The 27,249-nt window shown below is 41.2% G+C and overlaps 1 protein-coding gene and 1 pseudogene across 7 annotated transcripts in view; both read right to left on the bottom strand.

Annotated features, from left to right (window-relative positions):
* Positions 1-18,225, bottom strand: part of PLEKHG3 (pleckstrin homology and RhoGEF domain containing G3) — a 53,162-nt gene extending 34,937 nt beyond the window's left edge. For 2 of the 7 annotated variants that reach the window (XM_078151528.1, XM_021004718.1), the window contains exons 1-2: positions 10,467-10,578; positions 7,803-7,858 (exon numbers count right to left, since the gene is read on the bottom strand). In XM_078151528.1, coding sequence (XP_078007654.1) covers positions 7,803-7,858; positions 10,467-10,509 — 99 coding nt within the window. In that variant the 5' untranslated portion in view covers positions 10,510-10,578. Of the gene's footprint in view, positions 1-7,802; positions 7,859-10,466; positions 10,580-17,872 lie in introns of those variants that run through there. The other 5 variants (XM_078151530.1, XM_021004723.1, XM_078151531.1 and 2 more) reach the window with 4 other exon arrangements.
* A 6,794-nt stretch (positions 18,226-25,019) lies between these two features.
* LOC110220654 (serpin B8 pseudogene) lies at positions 25,020-26,198 on the bottom strand (annotated as a pseudogene).
* Between the last annotated feature and the right edge of the window lie 1,051 nt (positions 26,199-27,249).

Here is a 27,249-nt window from a genome sequence, read left to right as displayed (position 1 = left end):
TATGATTGTCCCTCTTTTACAGATGAGGAAATTGAGGCGGAGAGATTAAATGAGTGGCCTAGGTCACATAGCTTGTAAGTATATGAGGCAGGATTTGAATCCAGATCGTCCTTGATTCCACTATGCCACCTGCCTACTAAGAAACTATATTAGTGCAAAAACTAAGGATTTAAATTCCTTACAGTATAGGAAAATTGAGCTTTGGGCTCTCATTACATTCACATTCTGCTCTAAGCAAACATTGGTAACAAGTCTTAAATTACTTTTCTGTGAGTTATAAGGGAGAAGGCTCTTAAAGAAAGAGTGGGTCAACCAACAAATCGTAGAAACAATCAATAATTTCATCAAAGGGAATTATAATGATGGGACAACATACCAAAATTTATGGGATGTAGCCAAAGCAGCACTTAGGGGAAAATTTATATCTCTAAATGCTTACATCAATAAAATAGAGAAAGAGCAGATCGATGAATTGGGCATGCAACTATAAAAGCTAGAAAAAGAACAAATTAAAAAACCCCAATTAAATGCCAAATTGGAAATGCTGAAAATCAAAGGAGAGATTAATAAAATTCAAAGTAAGAAAACTATTGAACTAATAAATAATGGAGAAGGCTGAGAAATCCACCTTTGCCTGATATGTAGAAAGGCATATAGTCTACAAAGGTTGGTTTGGGGCATACATGGCTCTAATGATGGAACAGGGGGTATTCTCTGTCTGGCACGCCAGATTAAGAGTGAGAAAGTAATGTTCTCTTCAATAGAATATAAGCTTCTTGAGGGTCGTGGCTATTGTTTTTGTCTTTGTACCCCACTGCCTTTGCAGAGAGTTTGGTACCAAGTAGGCATTTAATAAATATTTGTTCAGCTGTCTAATTATACTAACCAAGCTTAGCTCCAGAGAAAAGATAAGAAAATATACCTCCCTCCCTTCTTTGCTGGGGTGGGGCATATACCATTAAATTCAGCTGAAATGTTGGTTAATTTTGCTGAATTTTCTTTTTCTCCTCTTTTTTCTTCCTTTTCTTTCTTCCTTTCTTACAAGGGATGGCTTATTGGCTAGGGCAAAGGAGAGGGATATGTATGCTGAAATGAAAGTAACATTAAAAACAAAAAATAACAGCAAAAAAAAGTTAAATGCTTATATTTGTTCAATTGAGGTGTTGGATTCATTAATCAGTGTGTTCATTAATTAACTAATTAATGATCAGGAAATAATGGAATAAATTATGTCATATAAGTGTAATGGAACATTACTGCTACGTAATGAATAACAGATATGTTGAATTTAACAAAATATGGAAAAATACATAGTTCATAGGTATCTAGTCCAACCCATTTATTTTACAGATAAGGAAACTTAACCCAGAGAGGTTAAGTGATTTTGCCTAAGATCCCACAGTACATTAGGAGGTAAGCAGCATAGACAGAACTCAGTCAGAGCCTTTGACTCCAAATCCAACAGAGTAAACGAAGCAGTACCAAAAGAATAATATACACAATTAATACACCTACATTAACAAAGACAGCTTTTAGTTGGGAATAAAGCTTAAGATCAAAAACATAGGATCTCATAGGTACTTACTTATAAAACATACACCTATCATTTGTTTTAACAAACAGAAGTCTACTAAAATGTAAGGATCTACTAGAATGTACAATCAGTTGCAATCATTGATGTTGTTTAACTTAGTGTTTTTAGAGATTATGCAACATGGAAGATTCAATTAGGAATACCCTGGGAGGGCTCTACGCGATGTCAAAATAAAATGTTATCAATAGAGAGCCAGAAAGAATTGAATTTCCTTCTTGTAAAAATAAATGATAAAAATTGTCTTAACTTTTAATTGAGAAAAAAATACTATTAAAAAAAAGAAATTAATTTCTCAAGTTTAGAAACAGACAACTGGACAACACAGTGGATAGAATGTGAGGCCTGGAGTCTGGAAGACCTGAGTTCAAATCCAGCTCCAGACACTTACTAGCTGTATGACCCTGGGCTAGCCATTTAACCCTGTTTGTCTCAGTTTCTCCATCTTTAAAATGAGCTGAAAAAGGAAATGGAAAACTACTCTAGTATCTTTGCCATGAAGATTCCAAAAGAGGTTACAAAGAGTCAGACATGACTGAAAATGATTTAACAACAACAAAAGTTTAGAAATAGATCTGGGGGCAGCTAGGTAGTGCAGTGGATAGAGCACCGGCCCTGAAGTCAGGAGGACCTGAGTTCAAATCCAGCCTCAGACCAAACACTTGACATTTACTAGCTGTGTGACCCTAGGCAAGTCACTTAACCCAAATTGCCAAAAAAAAGAAAGAAAGAAAGAAAGAAAGAAAGAAAGAAAGAAAGAAAGAAAGAAAGAAAGAAAGAAAGAAAGAAGAAAGAAAGAAAGAAAGAAAGAAAAGAAATAGATCTGGATTTTGAATGAACAGCAGGGAGCTATCAAGAAACGGTGAGTTCATTCTCCAGCAAGCTGCTCCTACCCATCTAGTCCAACCTTATAGAATAGGAGATACTTGTGATTTTGTCATTGTAGGGAACTCCAAGTTTGGGGACTCCTTCCATCAACATAGATCACAAATCAACATCTTTTGGTGACTTAGTAGACAAGTGTTAGAGAGTTATTTAAAACATACGGAGATTAAGAGATTTGCAGAGGGTCACATCACTAATGGGCACATAGAGACAGGATTTGAACCCAGTTCTTCCTTACTCCAAGTCTAGTAACTTGCTTCTTACCTCGCAAAAAAGGCATTAAAAATTTTAACTTACTTGTCCTCTTCTGTTTTGTTTTTTTTAATGAAACTACCCCTTCCTCAAGCTTAATCTGCATCCTCCTTTTGAGAGAAAAATCAAAAGCTAATCCAATATGTTTTACCTCTGGTCTACCTGAACTCATTCCTGGCCCTGGGGATAGAGCCTAGAAGCTATCACCTCTGACAGTTACTACTATACTCATGTGACCTTGGGAAAGTCGCTTCAATTTTATGAGTCTCAGTTTCCCCATTTGTAAAAGGAGAGGGGTGGATTGAATTAAATGGGTCTCTGAGGCCCCTTCCAGCTCTATAACTATGATGTTATGATCCTATATAGAAGTGCAAAAATGCCCAGATGGGTGTACAACATCTCAGAGACAACCAGCTAACCCTGCCAGACACCTAGAGCCACAAACCACATCTGTCACCTCTTCACAAATCGCAGTGTGAGAGTCTTCCTTCCCATCCAACAAAACCCCCTACCCCACCCCCATACTTGTTTTCTAAGGGACCTCAACTAGAAAGACCCAAATGCCAAAGAAACTCATCCAACCAGTTCCCAGGTGGGTGGAGAAAAGTGTTCTCCCCAGCTCAGAAACGCAGCACAAAAGGACTAGACAGGATGTAACCAAGGCTGGGGAGCAGTCCTCAGACCCTAAAGCCCCAGGAAGAGGGGCAAGGTGCAGGAGGATGGGCCAGAACTGCTCAAACAGGAAAAGTCAATTGCCCAGAAAGACGTGGCCTGGTCTAAAGACCAGGACTACAATGAGGCAGCTAAGTTGATGCTGTAAATCCCATACTCCAAGCCTGTTCTTCCCACCCACCCAAGCCCAAAGGAAGTGGTGGGCAGCAATTTCATTCACCTTGGCACCATTCACTGCCTTGTGAGTCAGTGACAGGTCTGGCCCCCAGCCAGTGCCGAGATTACACAGAGCAGGCCCCCACAGTACTTCACTGTTAAAAATCAAACAAAACAAAACAACCACCCTCCAGGGCTTCTGAGAAAAGAGAAGCTGTAGGAACAGGTGTGAGCGAGGTTAGCTTTGCTTTAGCCACGGCTTTTCTGAAAGCCAACAAAGCACCAGCCTCTGGAGACCGGCCTTTCAAGTAGCCAGCTTCTCACCTCCAAAGATCTAAGAACCCAGCAGCTGACATGCGGTCGGCTCTGGGGAGCTACGCAGGTCTGTGGAGAGGGAAGGAAGAGAACAAAGACCCCCGTTGTCTCTTACTAACACGGGAGATGCTATGTGAGGAAAAGGAGTCTCCTCCGGCTGCACTAGCACATCACTAGGGTTCTCCTTTTTTTTTTTTTCCGCTCCTCAAAAACAAGAAATTCACCTTTTTTTCTCAGATGTTGGATCTGCCAGGTTTGGGCCAGGAATAATAGTTACTATTTCTACAACTCTTTAAGATTTGTAAAGTGCTGTGCTTGTTATCTCATCGGTCTTCATGACAACTAGGTGAGGTAGGTGCTATGATTGTCCCCATTTTACAGAGGGGGAAACTGAGGCAGGCAGTGTTTACTTGAGTTCTGATTTGACCTTCGGTCTTCCTGACTCCAAGTTAGGTACTCTAACTCACGGTGCCACCTGGCTGCCTCTACTACAAAGGGAATTACATAGAAGGTGGCTAGAGTTCAAACCTGTTTCTTCAGAAACTTTAACCCCATGAGGAGCACAGAGAAAACAAAGCAGGAACAGGTAAGTCTGTGACTCTTAAAATAAAAGGCAAAACATACCGGAAGGGAACAGAAATAATGAGGAGGTGAGATTGTTAACTAATTACTTAAACAACCGGGAAAAGAGAAGGAATCAACAATTATGTGCCAAGAATTGCATTAGACATTGGGGATACAAATGTACAGAATGAAACAATCGCCTATCTGCAAGGCGCTTATATTTTAATGGGGTTGTTTCCAACTCTCTGTGACCTCCATTTGGGTTTTCTTGGCAAAAATACTGGAACAGTTTGTCATTTCCTTCTCCAGCTCATTTTACAGATGAAGAACTAAGGCAAACAGGGTTAAGTGACTTGCCCAGGGTCACACAGCTAGTAAATATCTGAGGCCGGATTTGAACTCAGGAAGATGAGCCTTCCAGACTCCAGGCCCGATACTCTATCCACTGTGCTACTTAGCTGCCCTAAATACACGCATACACAGAATAAATACCAACTAACCAAATACGATGTAGTTTGGGAGAGAGGGCACAAGCAGTTGGAGGGGAGTGGAGGGAATCAGGTAAGACTTCATATAAAAATGGTAATGCTTGAGCTGTGTCTTGAAGAAAGAGAGAGACCTTATAAGGCAGAGATGAGGTAAGAATGCATCGCAGATACTAGTAAGTACAAAGGCAGAGGCAGCTGATATGGAAAGAGAAGGCAAGTTTATTGGATTGCAGAGGGAGGGGAGTCAAGTTCAAGAAGGCTAAACACATAGGTTGGGTCTAAGGGCTAATCAGAGGACTTATATTTTATACCAGTGGGGTCGGCTGAGTAGGGGATCAACACAGGCAGAGTATGATTTTAAGGAAAATCACTTTGGCAAGCAGTGTGGAAAAATACAGTGGGAATAGAGGAGACAGGGTGACCCACGAAGGGGGTGGGTATTGAAATAATCTAGGCTAGAGATGATAAGGGTCTAAACTGAGGCACTAATGATGTGAACAGAGAAGACGTCAGGTATGAGACGTGTTGTCCCAGTGGAATTGGCAAGATTTGGCCACTGACTGGACATAGGGATTGAGGGAGAGTGAAGCATTGAAGACAGTACCAGCATTATGAACTTGGAGACTAGAAGAATGGCGAGGACTTTGACAAAGTTAGGCAAGTTTGCAAAAGGGGAGGCTTTGGAGGTAAAGTTAAATGAATTTAGTTTTGGCTATGTTCAATAGCCTACTTGTGATGCTCTAGGGAAAGAGTGGAGCTGCATACATAGATCTGGGTGCCATCTGCCTAGTGACAGTAATGAAACCCATGGGAGCTAATAAAGCTACCAAGAGGGCAGAGAGAGAAAAGAGAGGGCCTAGGATGGGACCTTGAAAAGAGGAAGAGAACAATAACTAAGTAAATAAAAGGAAGAGAATGTAGCAATTTCAGTAAATTCAAAGAACTTGAGATAGGGTAGGTAACACCTACTTGAAAGGTTGGGGACAGCCTTTGGGAAGAGATTAGGCTCAAAGCAGTGCACACAAAACTAAGGAAAGAAACAAACAAAAAAAGGAATAAGGAAGAAACAAACGAAGAAAAACACTAGTCCAGGGGTGGGGAACACATGCGGCCTTCTAGGTCCTTGGGTGTGGCCTTTTGACTGAGTCCAAGTTTAACAGAACAAATCCTTTTATTAAGTTCGGATTCAATCAAAGGGCCACACTTGAGGACCTAGGGGGCCACATGTGGCCTTGAGGCTGAAGGTTCCTTACCCCTGCACTTATCTAACATTCATAGTTTTAAATGTGAATGTATTGAACAATCTTAATAAAACCAGAAAGTGGCCTGACTGATGAGGAAACCAAACCACCCAATCTATTGTCTACAAAAAAACATAACTAAAAAGAAGACACAGGCCTGAGTTTCTGGTGAAGTCACTAAGTAATAAGGTTCTGAAACTGAGCCCAGAGATAAGTGCCCATTCCTCCAGAGGGCTCCCTGGTGTCTTTGTAATGTGAGGCTGGGAAGCTGCATTCACACCCCAGGACTGGCACCTAAGCAGTTAACCAAACCACTTCAAATGAGCAGCACAAATAACTCTGAAATTAAATGCCGCCTTCTGCAAAACCTTTTCAATAAATGCCTTATTCAGAAACAGTTCCGCACGTGGGGCATATTTTCTGCATTTCTCTCATTCCTGATTCCTGGGGGCTTTTTAAAGAAGGAAATGAGATTTCCCAACCCAACTCCAATACTCCTCAGTAGGGCTAAGAATCTAGTACTGGCTCCACTATGGCAGGTGAGCTGAACAGGGCTGTTTACATGCAAATACCTCCAGTGATTAAACACGTGGGAAGCTAAATACCGGAAGTCATATACCAGAGATACAAGAACAAAGCCAGAGCATTCAATACCACCACAACAACGCTATTTATACGGTACCTTCCTCATCCAGGGCTCTCAGACTCCCAGTGGACATTAACCCCTTATTCCTCACAACAACCTTAGGTGCAAGGTGGTCGCAGGTCAACCAGTCAGTCAGTCAGTCAATGACTAAACATTTATTAAGTACCTATGTGCCAGGTACTGTGCTAAGTGTTGGAGACACAATGAAAGGTAAAAGACCCTTCCTGCTCTCAAGGAGTTCACAGTTCAATGGGGGAAAGGCAGAGGGGGAAGAGAGATGCAAGCAACTATGTATAACCAAGCTATATATAGACAGGATAAATCTGAAAAATCAACAGAGGGAAGGCATTAGAATTAAGGGAGGCAGTCAGGAAAGGATTCAGGTAGGTGAGATTTTAACTAGGACTTGAAGGAAGCCCAAAAAGCTAGGAGGTGGATATAGGAAAGACAGCAAACAACCAGGTTATCAATAGTCCCATTTTACAGATAAGCCATTTATCTGGTCTTCGTTTCCCTGACCCCAGATCCAAAAGATGAACAAAGTGGGTACTTTTCTCCTATAACTAGCCCTCACTTTCCCCTTCACATATGGAATATCTTCATCAGTTTTTGTCCAAAGGCCAAGAAGCATGACATATCATGACATACCTAAGATAGGACACATCTCACGTTTGTCTGACCTGGCTTGATGTAAAGAGTACATCTTCAAAATGAAGTCACCTATGAATTCATAACTAAAAGCATGAAAGTCATCAGGATGTGCTTATATTACCCTCAAAGTGGGGTGAGAGGGAAGCTGAAGGAACGGAAGGAAGTAGGGAAGCTGGGAAGCTAGGTGCAGAGGATTGAGAGCTTGGTGGACTTGAAGTCAAGAAGATTGAGTGGGAATCTTGACCCTGACACTTCTTAGTTGTGTGACCTTATGTAAGTCACTTAAGTGTTCTCAATCTCAGTTTCCTCATCCACAAAATGGAGATAATAAGAGTACCTACCTCAAAGGGTCGCTGTGAAGATCCAATGAAATAATATATAGAGTGATTCCGCCAACCTTAAAGAGATACATGAATGTTAGCAATAATTCATAATAAGTAGGACGTCTTGTTCTTCATTTCCTCAGCATCTGTGTACGTTACTTTAATCTTCGTTCGATGCTCTGTGTCTGTGTTCACCTGTGCAACACTGAGCAAGTCTTCTCTCAGACTCTACTTTACAAAATAAGAGATTTATGAACCTATGACTGCTATTTTTAGCAGTGTACATGATCTTAAATTGCTTTTATGTGTATCAGCTAGATTTCAAACTGCTCCAGAACAGAGAGATTAGGTAATCAGCTTCTTTTGTGTCCCTCACTCCCCCAAACAACAGGCATGAAATAAATGTTGTTCTTAGACTACAGCAACCCTGCTCCTCCCACAATGGGGAAAAAAAGGCCAAAGGAACCTGGCGGCCACAAGTGCACAATGTAAGTTATTTCTATGTGCTAATATGGTGGGAAATAAAACCATCTGAAACTTAGGACCGAGAACTGTGAGAACTGAGTTCAGCCTCTGTTCAGTTGTGAGGCCAGTCCCAACTTAAGTCAGAAGTAATCAATCAGAGCCTGCCCTGGCCACTCAGCAGGCCCTCCATACGAATGAGCTCCAAAGTAGAGCGCTCTCCAGGGACTGCTCAAATAACATCTCCTAGGGTGCGGGAAGAAATTATCAGAGCTCTTATTAATATTTTTAATCTTAAAAAAAAATTAAGCCTTAGTAAAATTTAAATATATAATCCCATACCCTCACTCAATCCATAACAGTCAGTCAGACAGTCAGTTGTGTGTTCCCTAGCACACACAAGATATTCTCAAAGAAGAGTAAGAGTTTCAAAATATGGAAGGACAGTGGGGTCACTTGTTCATTTACTCGGTATTATGACTGAGTACAACTTTCACATACCTGGATAAGTGGATTTCTGAGCTAGCTACATTATCAAGTTTTAACCAGCCCTCAAAAAACAAACAAGTAGATTAAAAAATTGCTGCTGGCTATCTAGAGACTGAAGATAATAACTAATAATGACAACACAGGGGAACAAAAACAAAAGTGGGGGCGCTGACACTTTTCCTCCTACTATGATGGGCTCTTCACTTGCCACATTCTGAGTTGAAAACAAAGACAATCTAATCAAACCTGATAAGCAGTTGGCTGAAAAAAATTTTTTTTTAATTTCAAAAAGATTTGCAATATGGATTTACATTCATTAGAATTAATGATGAACCTCACCCTAGGTGTTTATTATGCCTTGAGTTATTAGCTAATAATAGTATGAAGCCATCGTGTTTAGCAAGTCATTTAAAAACTAAGTTTCTGTTGCTGAAACAATGTGTGTCTCATACATAAACACATATCTGCACACTTAAAATATTCAGAAACAGAATTTTTTAACCTTCTAATTTCTAACCTTTCTGATTTTCTAAATCTTCCAAACAAAGGGTTCCTATGGGTTTTGAGCTCATTTTTAAAAAAATATTAAAAATGTAACAACTTTAAATTAATTTGCAAGAACAATTGATTGACATCAGGGAAGATGGAACTTTATTTGCCAAAATTCAAATAAAGCCCTCATAGACAGCAGGAAAAAAATGAAAGTCATGAGACATGTGGATCTACACATCTTCCAGAATTTTTCAGTTATGACAGACAATAAAACCAAATGTTGAAATAAGGAGAACTTAAAATTTGAATTGTTATATCACAAAATATTAAGCCAAGATTTAAAAAAAACAATTAAACATGCTCAATCACAATTATTACCATTTTAGAGAGAACAAAGGTTATCATTAATAGAATTAAATAAAAACTATAAAATTATATATTTCATCTTAATTACATCCTTTCTAATTTCTATTTTGAGTATATTTTCTAACATACATAATATTAGTACGTGCATGTAATTTGCAAATAGATAAATATAAATATAGTGAAAGTACATGCTAAAAAAAAATTGCTTTACTGACAGGGATATGCAAACAGATATGGATGCCATTGCTACATACAATAAATATTTGAGATGGGCCTTTTCAAATGCTGGCTTGCTTGGCCTCCCTCTCCTTTCTAACATAAGCCCTGAAAGGATGAGACTACAGATGTCAGCAGAGGTAGTGAACTGAGTTAAGGCAAGAAATCCAACTTCCTGCTGCTTGCAAGAGAGGTGCTCCCTTGGTCCCCTGGTTGAGGAAAGGAGCAGAATGCTGGCCCTACATACCTGAGTGCCGCCTGAGGGACAAAAACAATAGCGGTCAGTCCCTTTCACAGGCCAAATGCATACAAAAGAAACACTACCTTATTGGAAAGGTAGTGGAATCTGTCATATGGCATGGCTCTCCGGGAGGCAGAGGGAAGCGACTATTATTTTCACTGCATACTACATCTGATTTAACACACACCAAAAGATAACTGGAAATAAAATAGCCTCAAATACTATCCCTTCAACACTTGGTCACCATAGAAGAACAAGTTATAATCCTAGTTAGATGCGCGTTCTGCCCATTCCCATACACCACTTCTCCCACTTTGTGCCAACGCAAACACTCCAGCAGCTATCGCTGTGTCTAAATTATCTCAAGCTGTGCATTTGATAGAAGACTGCTCCCTGAAAGCCCTTCAGGCACTTACCGAGATGTTTTCTCCAGAAAGACATACTGGTAGAGCAGCCCATTCTGCTAAACTTAGGGTCATAAGGCTTAGAGAAAAGACAGCAGAGATCAATCTGTGAATCCAACTGTCTCATTTCACGGAAGAAAAAACTGTCGTCCCAAGAAATGGCAAAAAAGATTTGCCCAAGGTCAATTACATTCAACAAATATTTATTAAATTCCTTGATACTGTACTATGTGGTACAGATAAAAGGCCCAAAAAAGGATACAGTTTCTGAACTACAGGAGCCAATATTGTAAGCTGGAGAGGTACAACATGTACACAGATAAAATAAATACAAATTACATGCAAAATTATACAAAAAAATTTCAAGAGGAAGTGAATACTAGCAACTAGGGGGATCCAGAAGGCCTTTTGTGTAGGAGGTGGGAATGAGGTACATGCTTTGAAGGAAGCTGGGAATTGTAAAGATGAAATTGGGGGTGAATGTAGGGGGATTTAAGGGGGCACAACACATACGGAGAGAATCAAGATGAAAAGGTGCTGTGGAGTAACAAGTAACAGAATGGTTTGTCCAGAAAAGAGAATGTGCGAAGGGAAACAATATGGAGTAAGCCTGGAAAATAGGTAGGAGCCATATTATGAAGGGCTTGAAGAGCCAGGCTTAGGATTTTGTATTTTATCCTAGAGGCAAAAGGGAGTCACTGAAAATTTTTGAGTAGAGAAATGGCATAGTCACACAGGTGGTAAGTAAACAAAGGTAAGTAAACATAATCTCAATCCTTGGTCTTTTAAGGGAGGAAGAAGGGAAGAAAACATATTTGTCATTGTGGTGGAAGAGCAGCAGTAAGGAAAATAATCTGAGATTTTGTAATTCAGAAAAGTGAGCGCACGCGCGCGCGCGCACACACACACACGTTCTGTCACATGATCACTACATCCAGAAGTAGTGCATGTGGCATTGTTGAATCCACAGTAGGAAATATAATAAATTCTTCTGAATTTATTGTTTGGCTACTCAAGAGCCTCTGTCCCCTCTTTTTCCCACCAGTAGAATATTAGATGGGTAAAAAATGACACTGTGCACATGACATGCTTTTTTCTTCTTTTCTTAATTTATATTTAAGTTTATCATGTTTCTTTTTCTTTCTAATTGTATATTTAAGTTTAAGTAATTAAAAAAAGGAGAGAAAAAAAGAGAAAAGAAAAATGAGTCACTCCAAACACCTGCTCTTCTGTTCAACAGAAGTACCTACATTCTTCTTCCTACACTTGGGGTTTTAGACTTCAGGAGGTGGAAGGGCAGAGAGAGAACTGCCAATGGTGGCAAAGCCTGAAAATTAGAGGGTTGACCTAGATGGCCTCTGACCTCCCTTTTAGCTCAGATCTAAGATTCTAGGAATTCTTCCCTATTTTTGACTGAAGACCTTACCAATAGCATAAGCAAGAAGCAATGCAGTAAACATACACACACACACACACACACACACACACACACACACACACACACACACAGCCTGACACTTAGTAGGTACTTAATAAATGTTTATTGACCAACTCTCAAACTCACACACAAAACCTCTCTGACCACCAGAGGGCTATGGCATTCTCAGAGCTACAGCCAGTAGCCATCAAGCTTCTCAAGGATGGGCTAAAGCAAAGAGTGGCAGTATTTGCCTTCCTCACCCAATTAAGTCAATCACAGCTCACTACCCGTACTATCAATATCTATGGTTGTATCTTGTCTTTCACCTGTGATCAAAGCTTTATCCAACCTCCTGCCATCATCCTCTGAAATTAAATCACCCAGTCTTCTTTATCCTTTGTCATAGAAAGACCTCGTAAGCTTACAGTCGTGCAGTACTTGGAGATTTCTCATTGCAACTTCCTCTCTGGGGTATGATTAAATCTATCTTTACCCTCATCACTGAGCTCCCATAGGAGGAGTTGGGGTCGGGCAGGAAAGAGCCCCTTAACCATATCAGCCTGTGAGGCAGGGGTTCGATAGAAACAGGGGTTCTAAAGCCAACACTGCTTCCCTGGATGTGAAAGTAAGATGACTTCCATATCTCCCCCCACACACATACTTTTCTTAGCAGTCTTCAAGTAGTAGGAAGGCTATCTAGGGGAAGAGAGATTAGACTTATATTGTTGGGGTTTGGAGGGCAGGACTAGGAAGCAGTGGGTGGAAGTTGCCTAGAAGCAGATTTAGGCTTAATGTAAGGGGGGGGGTACTTCCTAACAAACTCAAATTCAAAAGTGGAAGTGGAGGAGGGTGGAGAAGGAGGAGAATAATAAATCCACCAGCCCTGGGGGGATCTTCAAGAGGACATGGGATGACCTCTTGTCAAGGCTCTTGCAGACAGGACTCTCGCTAAGGTTCTGGTTGGATTGGATTACCTCCAATCCTACCAACTCTCACAGTCTATGATTCTATGCCTCCTGACTCAGGAAAAATGCTCCCAGGAAACTGTTCAAATACAACATTTGTAAAATTAGGTTTGGGAGATGTGACCACTTCCTTTGAAACAGATTATTTGAGCTCACAGGGAGGGCTATTTACTGGTGGGTGGGGATGGGGTGGGGTGGGGTGGAGTGAAGACTAGTCAGATTGACTTTGGAAGGTCATAGGATAACAAGAGCATAGATTTAGAGCTGGACTCTTAGAAATCATCTTAGTTCGAACCTTTCATTTTACAGATGAGAAGGAAGCAGAGATTCAGAGAGGTAAAATTACTGCCCAAGGTGAGATAAATAGTAAGGAGCAGAGCTGGGACTCCAATCCTGGGTCTCTGACCTGGGCAAATTCAGTGCTCTTCCACTCAGTAAGCTGAGGTTTCACAGTTGAGTGATCTCTCACTATATTAGTGCTTTTTCCTTTGCTATTCCCATCTCTGATACCACCTACTAGCAAAACTCTCTACCCCCATCTCTGAAGCTCAGGCTATCCATCACTTCCATCAATACACCCCTCCCCAACTCATTTCCAACCCCGCCAAATGGTCTCCACTTGTATTACCAATTTGCCTACTCCTTGTACTACCAATCCAAGAGCTTAAAGTTCTTCGGTGACTTCTCACCCTTCCCTTTCCCAACTTCTACCCCATTTCTTATCGAGGCACACCTGCTGTGCCTAATAATGGGTCTCTCCCCCTTAGAAAGAATAAGGGAATAGGTGTGGCCATTACACTACCTCCCCAGCTGCAAGATTGAGTGGGGGAGGGGAAGCCACAGACAAACGTCTGATTCATCACTCTTCATAGGGAAAAGGGGGAATTCCTCCTAGGAAAGACTGGAGCCAAGGAGTGGGATCACTGACTATCAGAGAGGTCAGATATTTTATATACCTGTGATCTTCTGCTTTGCTTAGGAGCATGGTATAAAGAACCATGACAGCAATGGAAAATCACCATCCATTTAGTAGGACTTCTCTTGTGTTGGAAGGGCCACTGAACTTTCTCTCCTGCTCCAGGCTTAAAATACAACTACCCAGAAAGGATGAGAATTACACATCTCAGCATCTGAAATGGAGTTCAAATCAAAGCCAGGCCCCTTTCTCTGGTAACACCCTACAGAATTTGAGCTCAGAAAAGTGTCCCAACTCCTCTTAATTTCAGCGCCTTCTCTCTGTTCATTACGTGCTGTTTAATCTGTATATAGCTTGTTGGTATATATTTGCTTATTGTCTTCCCCCACAGATTTTGTTATTGTTTGGCCCTTTCGGTCATGTCCTACTCTTCCTGACCCTCTCTGGGGTGTTCTTGGCAAAGATACTGGAGTGGTTTGCCATTTCCTTCTCCGGCTCATTTTACAGATGAGGAAACTGAGGCAGAGTTAAGTGTCTGAGGCCAGATTTGAACTCAGGAAGATGCCCCAACAACAACAAAAACATAAGCTAGGGGCAGCTAGGTGGTGGTTCAGTGGATAGAGTGGTGAGCCTGAAGTCAGGAGGACCTGAGTTCAAATCCGGCCTCAGACCAAACACTTGACGCTTACTAGTTGTGTGACACTTAACCCTAATTGCCTTTCAAAAAAAAAAGTAATCGGTATATAGCTTGTGATCGTGTATGCATATGTGTGTATATCTGTGTATAATTTGTTGTCTCCCTCTGTTAGATTGTGAGCTCACAGAAATTGCCTTTCCCTCTTTTTATATCTCCAGAAATTAGCACAGTGCCTAGCACAGGATAGATGCTTAATAAATGTTGATTGATTGATTGTTGGGGAAACCGAGAACCTGATTGTTCATCAAAATCATTCAGGATTGTGCATGGAAGTCATAAGACTTAAGGTTGGAAAGGACTTTATTTATTTATTTATTTATTAGTTCTGGCTAGGTAATGAGGTTAAGTGACTTGCCCAGGGTCACACAGCTGGTTAAGTGTTATGTGTCTGAGGTCACATTTGAACTCAGGTCCTCCTGAATCCAGGGCCCATCCTCTACCCACTGTACCACCTAGTTGCCCCTGGAAAGGACTTTAGCGATCATAACCCGCTGCCGTCTCACTTTACACATAAGGAAACTGAGGCCCAGAGTAATTAGAGGACTGAGATCTGATCCCAGTATTTCCTATTGCAAATACAGGGCTCTCTCTGCTGTACTACACAACCCTCAAATGACTAGAAAGAAGTCCAAGTTCCCTGCCTGTCAACCAGAGAGGCAGCTAAAGAATCAAAGGCATTAATGTTACCAAGAAATGTAAATTAGCTAAGTCTGAGCACCACTTGTATGGCTGAAGGGCAGGGAGGTCAGGAGAGCAGAGGGGGTGGAAAAGGAGCGAGAGGAGTAAAGGGCTTTGGACTATGCAGAGACTAAAGAAAGAGGCATGGTAAGAGGAGAGGACTAAGGGTGAATGGGTGGGCCTCAGGGGTGGAGATGTAAAGAATAAGCTAGTGGCTCTACCCAAACTTTTAGGGGATAAATTTAAGATTATCCCACCAGTGGTGGTTTCCAGCAGTTCTCTCTCCAGTTGCCGAGGCCCCTGACTGAGGACTCCTAGAGGAAAAGGAAGAATTGTCTGGGCCTGTAATAATGAGACAAAGGCTACAGAGCAGGGGGTCTGGAATAGGGGGAAAGCCGAGGAAGCTAAGGAAGACGGAACTGCATCCTGAGTTCTAGGAATATTCAAACAGAGAAACCATACAGCTCCACTATTAACCCTCCCATACCTGCACTAGCCCTGGCAGCATCCCATGGTCATCCCATGGTCATCCCACCGTCTGTAGCTTAGATACTACAGTGGGCTGGAAGAGGGTAATCTACCGCAGTGCCCCCTCCCCTCGCCAGTCCATTCCTCTACTTACTTCAGGCTGTCATCATTAAGTGCAGGGTCTTTGGTCTCCTGCTGTGTAAACAAACTGACTTGGATGAAATTCCTGAATATGGTAAATCAAATATTTACCCTGAAACTAGGACCCTGGGGAATGTAACATGCCAATGGGTGTAAGCAGCTGGGATTGGCTCCCAGTGTCATCTGTCAGTGACTGCTCAGGACAAGTTCAACAAGCGGGAGTTGAGGGGACCCTTTCATGGACTAAAGAGGGGGAAGGAAACAAGATGTGAGGTCACGTAGGGAAACTGGTGGGGGAGAGGGGAGGGGATAAGCACATAGTACTTTTTCTGATACTCTAAAGAATGACCCTTCAGCAGAGCTAAGCTCATCCTTGGGATCCTCAATTTCCCCCCATGTTGAATTCATCCCAGCAACAAGGGAGTGTAATATCACCACACAAAGTGGGACTGAGGGAAGGCTCCATGAGGCCACCAACTTTTCACACAAAGAGTGACAAGTATGCTGATGCAGCACATGTCACACTTCATCCCAAACATTTAAGGCCATGGGAAACCCTGGTGCCAAATACTAATGAAGCCGAGAAGCTAGCCAGGCAGGAACCACAACCCATCTGAGGACAGAGGCTTCTTTTGACTGGTTCTCTTTGATCCCAGATGGCTGGGTATCCCACTGGGAACAATTACGGTGGAATCACTCCCTCACAATTCCACGTCAGACTGACACCTTACCTAGCAAAGGACCGAGGCAAGAGAAGGACCAAAATCCTGGCTAAAAGAGAGCCCCCTCCCCTTCCTGTGGCTTGTCATTATTCCCACTGCTTATTATTTCTTGAGCAACAGTAATGTGTAAAGTACATGCAAAGACACAGCTCCCAGCCCCCAGGGCTCACAATCCCTGTTCTACTGGGCCTGGGTTACCAAAAGATGCACCCAATGCGGGGAATCAGCACACTATACTGACACTGACACTAAGGTGATAAAACTCAGCCTCTACCATTTCATCCCTCTCTATTTTTCAAGACGCTTCCTTGCCACCTCATTCTCCAGTCTTCTGACTCCCATAGTCTGCCCTGCCACCATTAAGTTGCCAGTTCTAAATAATCAGTCTTTCATTTCGGTTGTGGTCCATCCATCCCCACCTCTTCTAGATATTGTTGGGGAGAGGGGAGGAAAGAAAGAGGGACCAGAAAACAAGAGGAATCTCTTGGGGGTCACAGGACCCACAAGAGGAAAAGAATTTTCCCAAAAATTGGTGTCCGAGTTGGATGAAGGCACAGGACTTTCTTCCCCTACCCCATCTTTTCTTCCAATACAAGACAATGCACCTCAGGGCATTTGAAGGCATTGCCCCATTTGGAATGGGAATCCAAGCTTCAGCTGGAAGTTCCTTCCCGTTCTCTATCAACCCTCCTTTTCCAATTGATCCTATTTAAACTTTTCCCAGAACTATAGCGGGAACCCTGTTAGAATAAAATTCTTGCCTCTGGCACCGAACTAAACTAATCCCTTCAAGGATAAGGTTCCAGCAGCCCCTCGAAGGCTGGAGAAGAAACCTTAGGAGGCAGCCAGAGTCTAGGAGAGCGCAGGACCATTTCCCTAGGACTGCTTGGAGGCAAAAATCCACAGTTAGGAGGGCTCACCTCCTCTTCTGAATTTCAATGGCCAGAGACACTGAATGCAGAGGGAGCAGTCCCGGTGTAGACCTAGCGGGCTGGTAGGGGGCGGGGGTAGGAGGGACCTAAACCTCCTGCCTGCCCGCGCTTCCCGGTGTTCAAATTCAAAGTCCTTTACGTGCCACAGGGTGTTCTCTCCCTCTATTTCCGGGGTAGGGGCAAGAGGCCAGAAAATGTCTCCTGGCGAAAATGTTTTTATAATCCAAGCCGCGTGATCACTAATTCTCCCGGTAATGAGACAGAACACTGCCTTTCTCCCTTTTGTCGTTTCCCTGGGTGCTCAGGTGGTAGGGCCTGAGTTATTGGTGTGTGAGCAGGGTAGGGCTGTGTGTGGTGGTGGGGGTGGGGGGGTGAGCCTTCCTACTAAGCTGTCCAACCTAGGGAGCTGCAACTTCCCCTTTCAGAAAGGCAGAGAGGAGAGAGAGGGAAGAAAAGGCGAGGGAAGAGAAAGCACTCACCAGATGACCGGGCTCCCTGCGGGGTCCAGATGCAGCCTACTCCAGTAGCCTGCAAAGTGTGAAAGCAGCTTGGAGACTCCAGGCACTAGGGGCTGTTCCATGTGCCCGAATGATCTTGAGCACAGTTTGAAACACGCTTACGAAAGTAGCTGGACTGCGGCCGGCCCACTCCCCCCGCCCACTCCGACCATCCCCCTCCCCTTGGCAGGGACCGGACGAGGGGGAGGCGAGCAGCCAAATCTCTAAGAGAAAGATCCCTGGGGAGACCCCCTGCTCACAGCTTCCCAGGGCCTGGCAGGAAGTCAGTGCAGAGCCGAGCCAGGAGCAACAGCCTGGGAGGAGAGAGATGGGCGGATCAGGAATTTTTCCAGTGGGTGGAGACTGCTTTGCTGCTGGAATTCAGCTATTGGAGGCTACAGTGCTGCACAGCTGGGGCCGGGGGAAACTTCGCTGGGCTTGGGAGTGTAGCTGCAGGGGAAATTCTGTGTCTGGCTGTGGTTAAGGCAATGCTCGGGGCTCTCAGCTAATGATTAACACAGAGAGGAAAATCGAAGAAATACATGGCAGCAGGCACAGAAACTGCAGTGGTCCGGTCAGTTTCTGTACTCCCAGAACAACCTGGGATATCTCAGGAAAAGCTGCTAATCGGGACCTGAAGATACATAGGGTGTGCCACAGACCCTATTCCTGACATCTTAAGAGCAGCTATTACCGCTCATAAAACACTTCCTTCATGAAGTATCTGCCTCTCCTCCAAAGTGCCCCGTATTTATTTCCCTCACGTCTTGTATAATCTCTTCCCGTTATAAAATGTAAGCTCCTTGAGGGTAGGGACTATATTATATTTGTGTCTTTGGATATCTAGCATCCATCCTAGTGGCTGGCACACAATAAATATTTAACATACGCTTTCGGATGAATTTTTAGGACTTTCTGGGGAACTAGAAGTCGAAACATTACCCTCCTTTTTTTTTTATGATAAGAAAACTCAGGCCCAGAAAATCTAGACGATGTATCGGATCAGTTGGAGAACGAGTATCTTTGGCTCCCACTGGAGTGAGACACTGATTGTGAGTAAATATAGTGGGTACTGAATTCTCAACTTTATTTCCTGTGACTTTTTACAAGACTCAAATCCGAGGTAAGTGAGTAGAAAATAATGAGATAAATACACTTTTCAGAGAGCAAATTCAAAATCCAAGTGAGATTGGGAATTGGTTGACAGGAAGGTAAGTGGTTCTCCCAGTTTAATGAGATTGCTGAGGGGAGAGATGGAAGGAATCTTTAGCTGCACCTCGGTTGTATAGAGAAACGATTAAGCCCCAGAAAGGTATTGTAAATAGAGAACTACCATATTTCAAAGGGTAAAAACTTGAACAGTTATAAGTTTTCAGATGGTAGATTTAGAGCTAGAAGTGGCCTTAGAGGTAATCCAGTCTCACCCTTTAATTTTACTGGTAAGTAAACTGAAACCCCAAAAGTTTAAGAGACTTGTCCAAGGTCACTTCAATAGTGAAAGGAAAAGTCTGGATTTGAACCCAAAACCAATTTTTTTTTAACTCTAAAGCTAGGGTCACATGGAGATCCTGCTATGGGCAACTAGATGTTGAGCATCTCAAAGGGACAGAATTGATGAATTAAAATAATTTGAAGCAACAGTGCCTACTCCCCAGGAGTTTCCAATCCATCAACTGTAATCTTATTCATTCCTGTATCCATTTCGATGCTCAGATTTTTCCTTCAGATGGGAAACCCTCTCCCCTTGTCTCATCCAAACTCTGTAAATCTCTTAAAGCCTTGCTTCTCATACCCCACCATGAATCTGATCATCAATTGAACATCTCTCCCCTTCCTGATCATCTATAACACTAATTACCCTTAGCATACATTTCTAGAGTGGATTATATTCAATATAATACTTTATGATTTATTATCTAATATCTTTTTCTATTTGATTAATGTGTGGGAGTACTTTATCCTTAATAAGAATGTAACCTATTTGAAGAAAGGGGCCATACCATTGCACTCCCACTGTGCTAAAGCGTCATACTAGTCTGAGTAGGTACTCAGTGGTTATTGATTCTGTGCAATATTGGTTCAGCAGACAGATGTAGCTGAGGGGAGGAGTCCTTGGAACTTTATTTCTCATAATACCTGAGACCCAGGGAGAATGAGTCATTGAAAAAAAATTACCAGAGTTCTATTCCTCAGGAAGTTGTATATCTGAGAGTAGAATGGTTATGTCACATGCAAGGACTCTAATTGATAAGGAGTCTAATCAGAGGTAGGAGATTTTAAAAATGGAATGACCATTGCACAGGGGTCATCAGATGCAGGGAGAAAGCTAAATTATAGACAGAATGAGGAGGAGAGAGAACCCTGTGAAATGAAAACTACCATGGTATCTCTGCAAATGGACATCCCAGAGATCAGATGTCTGTCTTAAAATGCTTCAACAGATCACCAGTTGCCAGAGGCAGAGAGCAACAAAGGCACGTGGTAAACTGTCTGTTTTTCCCCCAATTGGCACATGAATTGAGGAGATGATATGTCCCTCACCCAATAGCCTAGAGGATTTGGGGAAATGAAGGGGTCCATCTTGTAGAGGATGTAAGTCATTTCATTTGGGTGGCTAAGAAGTTATTCCACTGCTTGATTTTTTTCCCCTTTGTTATTTCCCTTGCTATTCTATCTCAGATATTTTATATAAAGTTTCTGTCTGGTCAGTGTTTGTGCTGGAATGGGGGCTTCAGCTGTATTTGTATGATTACCCCGTACACCCCGAAGAAAACCAACTATCAAGGCATTCCGGAGTTAAGTGGGACTTCTATTACATATACAATGAAAGAGTACCTAGTACAGTGACTTAATACATTCTTGAACTGTATTTAAGAAAAATTACAGAAAACCTACATTAGACATAGCAGAAGCTTATGAAAATAAAAATGGGTCATGTGGAAACTTTAGGTAGCAACCCTCATAATAGCTTGGAGTTTTCTTTACCTTGCTACCAGTTTATGTCCAAATAGTTTCACCCTACTATTAAGTAATTTATTAGAGTAATAATACCTTTCACTTTAGTAATATCTTTAATCCAGGGATCTTAAAGTGCTTTAACAAACGCAGATTAATTAATCTTCACAACACCCTAGTGATGAGGCAGGTAGGTGGTAAATATTCTTCACCATTTTACTGGTGGGAAAATCAAGACATACGAGGTGACTCACTAAGAAATACATAAGAAATCAGTGGGTCAAGGTTCAAATACATAATAAACTGGTCTGACTACTTTCACACAGTAGGTATTTGTTTAATTAATGCAATCCTTGAGTGCCAATTGCTTACTCTCAAGTATTATCAAATCAATAAGCATACATCATTCATCTTTCCTAATGAAGGGATTTTCCTAATTGTCCATTTATTTTAACTGCCATGATAGACATCGGGAAAGTGAGACTGGTTTAAAAATAATAAGTAGGATGGTGCCCACCTTCTGACAAAGAGGTGATGGACTCAGGATATAGAATAGGACTTTTTTTTTGTAATGGCTAATGAGAGAATTTATTTTGTTTGATTATCCATATGAATTACAAGGGTTTTGTTTTTCTTTTTTTCTTTTCTAATTATATTAAGGAGGGGACCTAAAAGGGAGAAAAATAGATTTTTGTGTTAATTGAAGAAAAATAAAACTTGAAAAATAATAAGTGTTTTTTTTTTGGGGGGGGTAATATACTCCATAAATAAAAAGAACTTCAAAAGAACAGGACTGGTCCAAGATGGAGCTCCAGAGCAGTGAGCCATGGGACATCTGACTTCAAAAATGTCTTAGAAATGCCAACAAACACGTATTAGGGAGAGCTAAGAATCACAAGTTTCACCTTTGCAATGCAAATTACTGGTTAAGACTCTCAGAGCCACTTTTTCTAATACGTTGTGTTTTATGTTCAGTTTACCTGGAGTACTGATATAAGCAGAAGGGAAGGGGGATGGGCTATCCTCAGCCATAGTTGCCAGCCTTCTTGACCAAAAAGAAATGTTGATATCTGAAAAGGGAAGAAACTCTGTGGGGAAGGGGAAAGATGAGAAGGAAGTGACATCAACCCCCCCCCCCCAAACCTTACTAACTTGCCAGTTGGGCAGGGAGTGCTTGAGGCAACAAAGCTGCTTGTTTTAGTCTGCAGCAGAAACATTTGCCAATCTTTTGTGGTTTGTCAAGAACACAGAAGTTGAGTGTGAAGTATTTCTGAAGATCACTTATGCTCACATTTGTTATCAGTAGATAAAAGGGTGATATTTGGCATCTGTAAAGCAGAAGGGAATTCAGGAATGAATGACAACTTTGAGATATTAAGGAGCTGATTTCATGTCCTTGGACAAATCACTTCACCTTTGAGTCTCAATTTTCTCCTCTGTTAAACAGAGGCTTAGAATGGATTTTCTCTTAGCTCCCTTCCAAAACTAAATTCCAGAATCCTATGATTTATACCCAGACATGGATTGTCCTTTCCTCCTCCCCTTTCTAGCTGTGGCTTTCTGACTTTCAACTATTTTGTTCTTAGCACCTCTGCCAGAGAATGGGCAGGGGAACAGAAGGAAAATGTGACTTCAAAGCCCACTTTTTCTGCTTACTAGCAGTTGTGTAGAATATTGATGAGAAATGGTCAAGGGAAGAAAGGAGGGATAAAAATCACCAGCTGGGTCAGTTGAGGGAAAGAGTGGGAAAGGGAGAGTCATGACAGTGAAATAACAAAAACAAAAAATAAGAAAAGAAGGAAAAGTGTTAAGTGCATCAATGATACATTTTTTAATGTTTTTGCTATATCTTACATTTTCTTCTATTTTTCAGTCTTTTGACTTTGTTTTAATGAATTTGAATTTTCAAATGAAAGAATGGAAGACATTCATAAGAGGACACAGACAAGCAGAACAATGCTGGTACCACCACATTAAATTGTTATTCATATAAAACAATAAGCTAATGGAATAGATTCATGATTTCATTTGTAGCAACACTCTCTGGGTTAATTATATAATTTTCACTCACAGCATCAGGTTGGATCCCCCAAAGGACCCCATCTATCTCACCTTCAGAAGGGTAAGTAACTTTGTGGGTCTATGTTTTTAATACTGTAGCTCACAAGCCCCTACTAGTATGTTTCTCCTTAGCAGTCAGCCAATGCACACAATTAGCTCTGAGCAAAGACATTTTTTAAATTAAAATTTTTTCTAATCTGAAAAAATCTACCTTTTCTCTCTCTGCCACCTCCTTCTCTCCTCAATTAGAAAAACAGAACCCCTATATGAAATATACGTAGTCAAGTAAAATTAATTACACCACTGACCATGTCCAAAAAAACTCTATGTCATTCTGCACCCTGAGTCTTTCACTTCTCTATCAAAAGGTGGGTAGTATGTTTCATCATAAGTCTTCTGGTATTGTGATTGGTCATTACATTGAGCAGAGTTCCTAAATCTTTCAAAGTTGCTTGTCCTTACAATATTGTTGTTGTATGAATTGTTCTCCTGGTTCTCTGCTTACTTTGCATCCTTTCGTACATTTTCCCAAACTTCTCAGAAACCATCTCCTTCATCATTTCTTACAACACAATAATATTTCATCACAATTACATATCATAACCATTAGCCATTAGCCATTCTCCAATTGATGGGCATCCCCTCAGTTCATGATACTTTGCCACCACAAAAAGAACTACTATAAATATTTTAGTACATCCTTAGAGTTTGTTTTGCTTAGGACTAATCCCTTCTATAATCTTCCCTTCTGTTTAATCTCCTTTGTCTCTTTCCCTTCTAGTTTTCCTGTTTAGTCAAATGTTTTTCTGTATACAACTCTGTTTGTGTGTGAGCTCGTGCCTGCACGTGCACATACATGTGTGTTCTTCCCTCCTTCAACCAGTTCAGATGAGAAGGAGGTTCAAGTGTTAGTTGTTTCACGCACCCTTTCTTCTTTGTATAAACTTCTACATATATACCCCAATTATGAGAAAATTTTACCCCAACCTTCCTCTTCTCCCTCCAGTGTATTCTTCTTCCCCTCCCTTTCCATTCTTATTTTAATATTATCAGGACATAACAGAACCACTCCCAGGCCTTCTGTCTAATTAAACTTCTCCTATCACCCCTGATAATGATAGGGCTCTGAGGGGTCACATGTATTGTCTCCCTGTATTAGACTACAAGCAATTTATTCTTGTTTAGTTCCTAATAGTTGTTCACTTATGTTTACCTTTTTCTGTTTCTTTGGACACCTGTGTTTGAACTTCAAAACTTCTATCCAGCTCTAGTCTTTTCACTGGATACGCTTGAAAGACTTCTATTTCATTAAACATCCATTTTTTTCCTATGTAGGATTGTACTCCATTTTGCTAAGTAAATCATTCTTGGTTGTAAGCCTATAAAGTGGTGGCTTCTAAATAATGTGTGATTCTGACTATCTCCTTGATACTTGAATTTTTTTCTTTTTGGATGCTTGCAGGATTTTTTTTTTCCTTTGACTTGGTAGCTCTGGATTTTTACTAATGTTCTTGGGAGTTTTTATTTGAGATTTTTATTCAGGAGGTGACCAGTGGAGTCTATTTCCACTTTGCACACTGGTTCTAAGAGACCTGAGCAGTTTTCAGTTATGATTTCTTGAAATATAATGTCTTCTCTCTCTCTCTCTCTCACTCTCTCTCTCTCTCTCTCTCTCTCTCTCTCTCTCTCTCTCTCTCTCAGCTTTCAGGTAATCCAATGAATCATTAAAAAAATAATTTTGCTATTTAACCTTCAGATAGAAAAGGTATAGGTGCTCAAAATAGTGATATTTGTCTTTTAGGAAGACAGCATAACAAAGAGGGGAGACCTTGGACCCTCCCACCCAAGTGACCATAGCATAGATGTTTTTCCCTTCCACCCTATTTTCACACTCCCGGCCTTGACCAGTCTGCCAGTATGTAGATATATTTTATCAAGGGCAAAAATGAACAGGGTTATGTAGTCCATGAGCAATATTTCATAATGAAATGCTTTACTGATGATAAGTTCACCACAAATTGCATATATACATAACATCCTTATGAGGTTTAACAAGAGGGAGGCAGGGAAGTGGCAGAAACAGCAATACTTTGGGGAGAGAGACTGCATGGCTTTATGGAGTGGAAACTGTGTTACAGAATAGGATGCTCTTAATTTTATGGTTCCAGATAAACAAAAAAAAAATTGACTAGGAGTCTTAAGTTCTCTTTCTCTCTTTGCAGTTGCTGGTATCTCTGTTGCTACAGTGGCAGCAGATGCTTTGATACCATCTTCATTGAGTTCCAGGAAGATGAGTGAAAAACACTTAATAGGGACAAAGCTTTGAGTATTGACAGTCCAGAAAAGGCAGCCTTATATCCATGAAAGGCATTAGATATTCCCAAACTGAAAATATGAACCACATCATAAAATTCTTCTATCTTGATTTCGGAGAGAAACAATTTCTTGCTAAGAATTTCCGTCAGGGCACCTAGTTGGCACAGTGGATAGTGTACAGGTTCTGGAGTCTTGAAGACCTGAGTTCAAATCTGATCTCAGACATTTGACACTTACTAGCTCTGTGATGCTGGACAAGTCACTTAACTCCAATTGCCTCCACCTCCCCACCAAAAAAGAATTTCCATCAAAGCTTCTGGCTTTGTCCAGGTTATAAATGTTTCATAGGTAAGCACTTTTCCCATTTTCTTGTCATCATTACCAGGAATTACAAACATTTTATATCTATGCAAACATTAGCACCTAGTTCTTCTATGTAAGAATCCCAGAAATAGCTCTTTCTTCACCATAATCTGTGCCATTTTGTATTCCTTATTACTGACTTTGACTTCTAAAGAATTTCTTCATAGGATCAGAATCATTCTCCCATTTTAATTTAAAGTTGATGGTATTCACAAAGATCAATAAATTAAGTGGATCAACTGAATTCTCAGACAGAGCCTCTAAAAGTTTACCTTTAGCCTTTTCTGCTACCCAAGCATTTATGTGTTTCCTAATGGCCTGCTTCTTGAGAAAAACCAACATCTTCCAGTATTGAATTGTAAAATTTTTCATAGGATTCTTTAAAGGATGGGAGGAAATTTAGAGCATTTTCTCCAAACACTCTGCTGATAGTTCTAAGCAGGAGTGAATCATCTGGTTTATTCATTTTGTTGAGAAGTGACTGGAAACTCAGGTTCCTAAATCCACCTCTGTTTAAAGAAAGTAATTGTTCTATTTGGGCTACGGTATCATTCTTTGTTCCCAAGACAACTTTGGCCAGGGCAAATGAGATGCTTGGGGGAGAAACCACCATATTTTCTGGGTTTTCTTGGCAAGATTTTTCAGAAAGGCAAGCACGTTGTTTGCCTCAGTGAGGGAATCCTTGATAGAATCTGGGAAGTTTCCCCTCTATTTCCTTCTGTTTTACTGGGAAGCCATTTTCACAGTCATTTTCAATGATTCTTAAATTATCTCTCCTTGCTGTTTTCCAGATCAGTTGTTTTTACTATGACATATATTTCTTCTTTTTTTTTCCAGTCTTTTAATTTTGTTTTAATCTTTCTTGTTGGCTCATGGAGTCATTGTTTTCTATTTGGTCTATTCTGATTTTTCAGGGAGTTTATTGCTTGGGCAAGATTTTGTACCTCTTTTTTTATACCTCTTATGCCAAGTTAGTTCCCTTTCTGAAATATATGGGGTATTCAGGGAGAACTATCACCTCTGGTGTGAAGGCTTGATGAGACCCTTCCAGAGCTACTCATCCACCTTTGGTGTCCACCTCTCACCCAAGTCTCACCGGTCTCTCCAAAAAGCTGTAGCATATACACCATCTACACCCCAGTAAACCATCTCAGCAGACAAGCTAAACTAGGTTGAGGGTATATGACAGATCTCAAACCTGTCAGGGAGTTAGGGGAATGTCTACCCCAAGCATGTGAAGACTTCCTCTGGCCCAATGGATGGATGAGAACAGTTTGTTCCGATGGCCATGAAAGTAGCTGAAACAGGTGCCGTGGAACACTTAGAGCTTGGTCAGATATAGAAGATGCCAAGCTTCGTCCACTGTATCCCAGGCCATGTCCAGTCATCCTAACTGTTGTCTTGCAATTGGACTTTTATGACTTTGGAAGATAGAGTGAGGCTGATGACTTTGTGCAACTCTGCCTCGCTTAATCCAATTCATGCATAAGTCAAGATATCACCCAGAAAGTCATTGGTCCTCTTGGAAAACAAAGGATAAACAACAATAATAATAAGTTCCCTTTCTAATTCTTTCTTTCATGGCCCTCATTTCTTTCCAATTTTTGCCTCTAGTGTTCTCATTTATTTTGTAAAAATATTTTAGCTCTTGTTTCAGCTCTCTT

The sequence above is a fragment of the Phascolarctos cinereus genome, unplaced genomic scaffold (assembly GCF_003287225.1).
Source record: "Phascolarctos cinereus isolate Bilbo 61053 unplaced genomic scaffold, phaCin_HiC Scaffold_3;HRSCAF=262, whole genome shotgun sequence".
NCBI classification, from domain to species: domain Eukaryota; kingdom Metazoa; phylum Chordata; class Mammalia; order Diprotodontia; family Phascolarctidae; genus Phascolarctos; species Phascolarctos cinereus.
The sequence above is the reverse complement of the archived record's forward strand: the minus strand, read 5'-3'. Positions and strand labels throughout refer to the sequence as shown.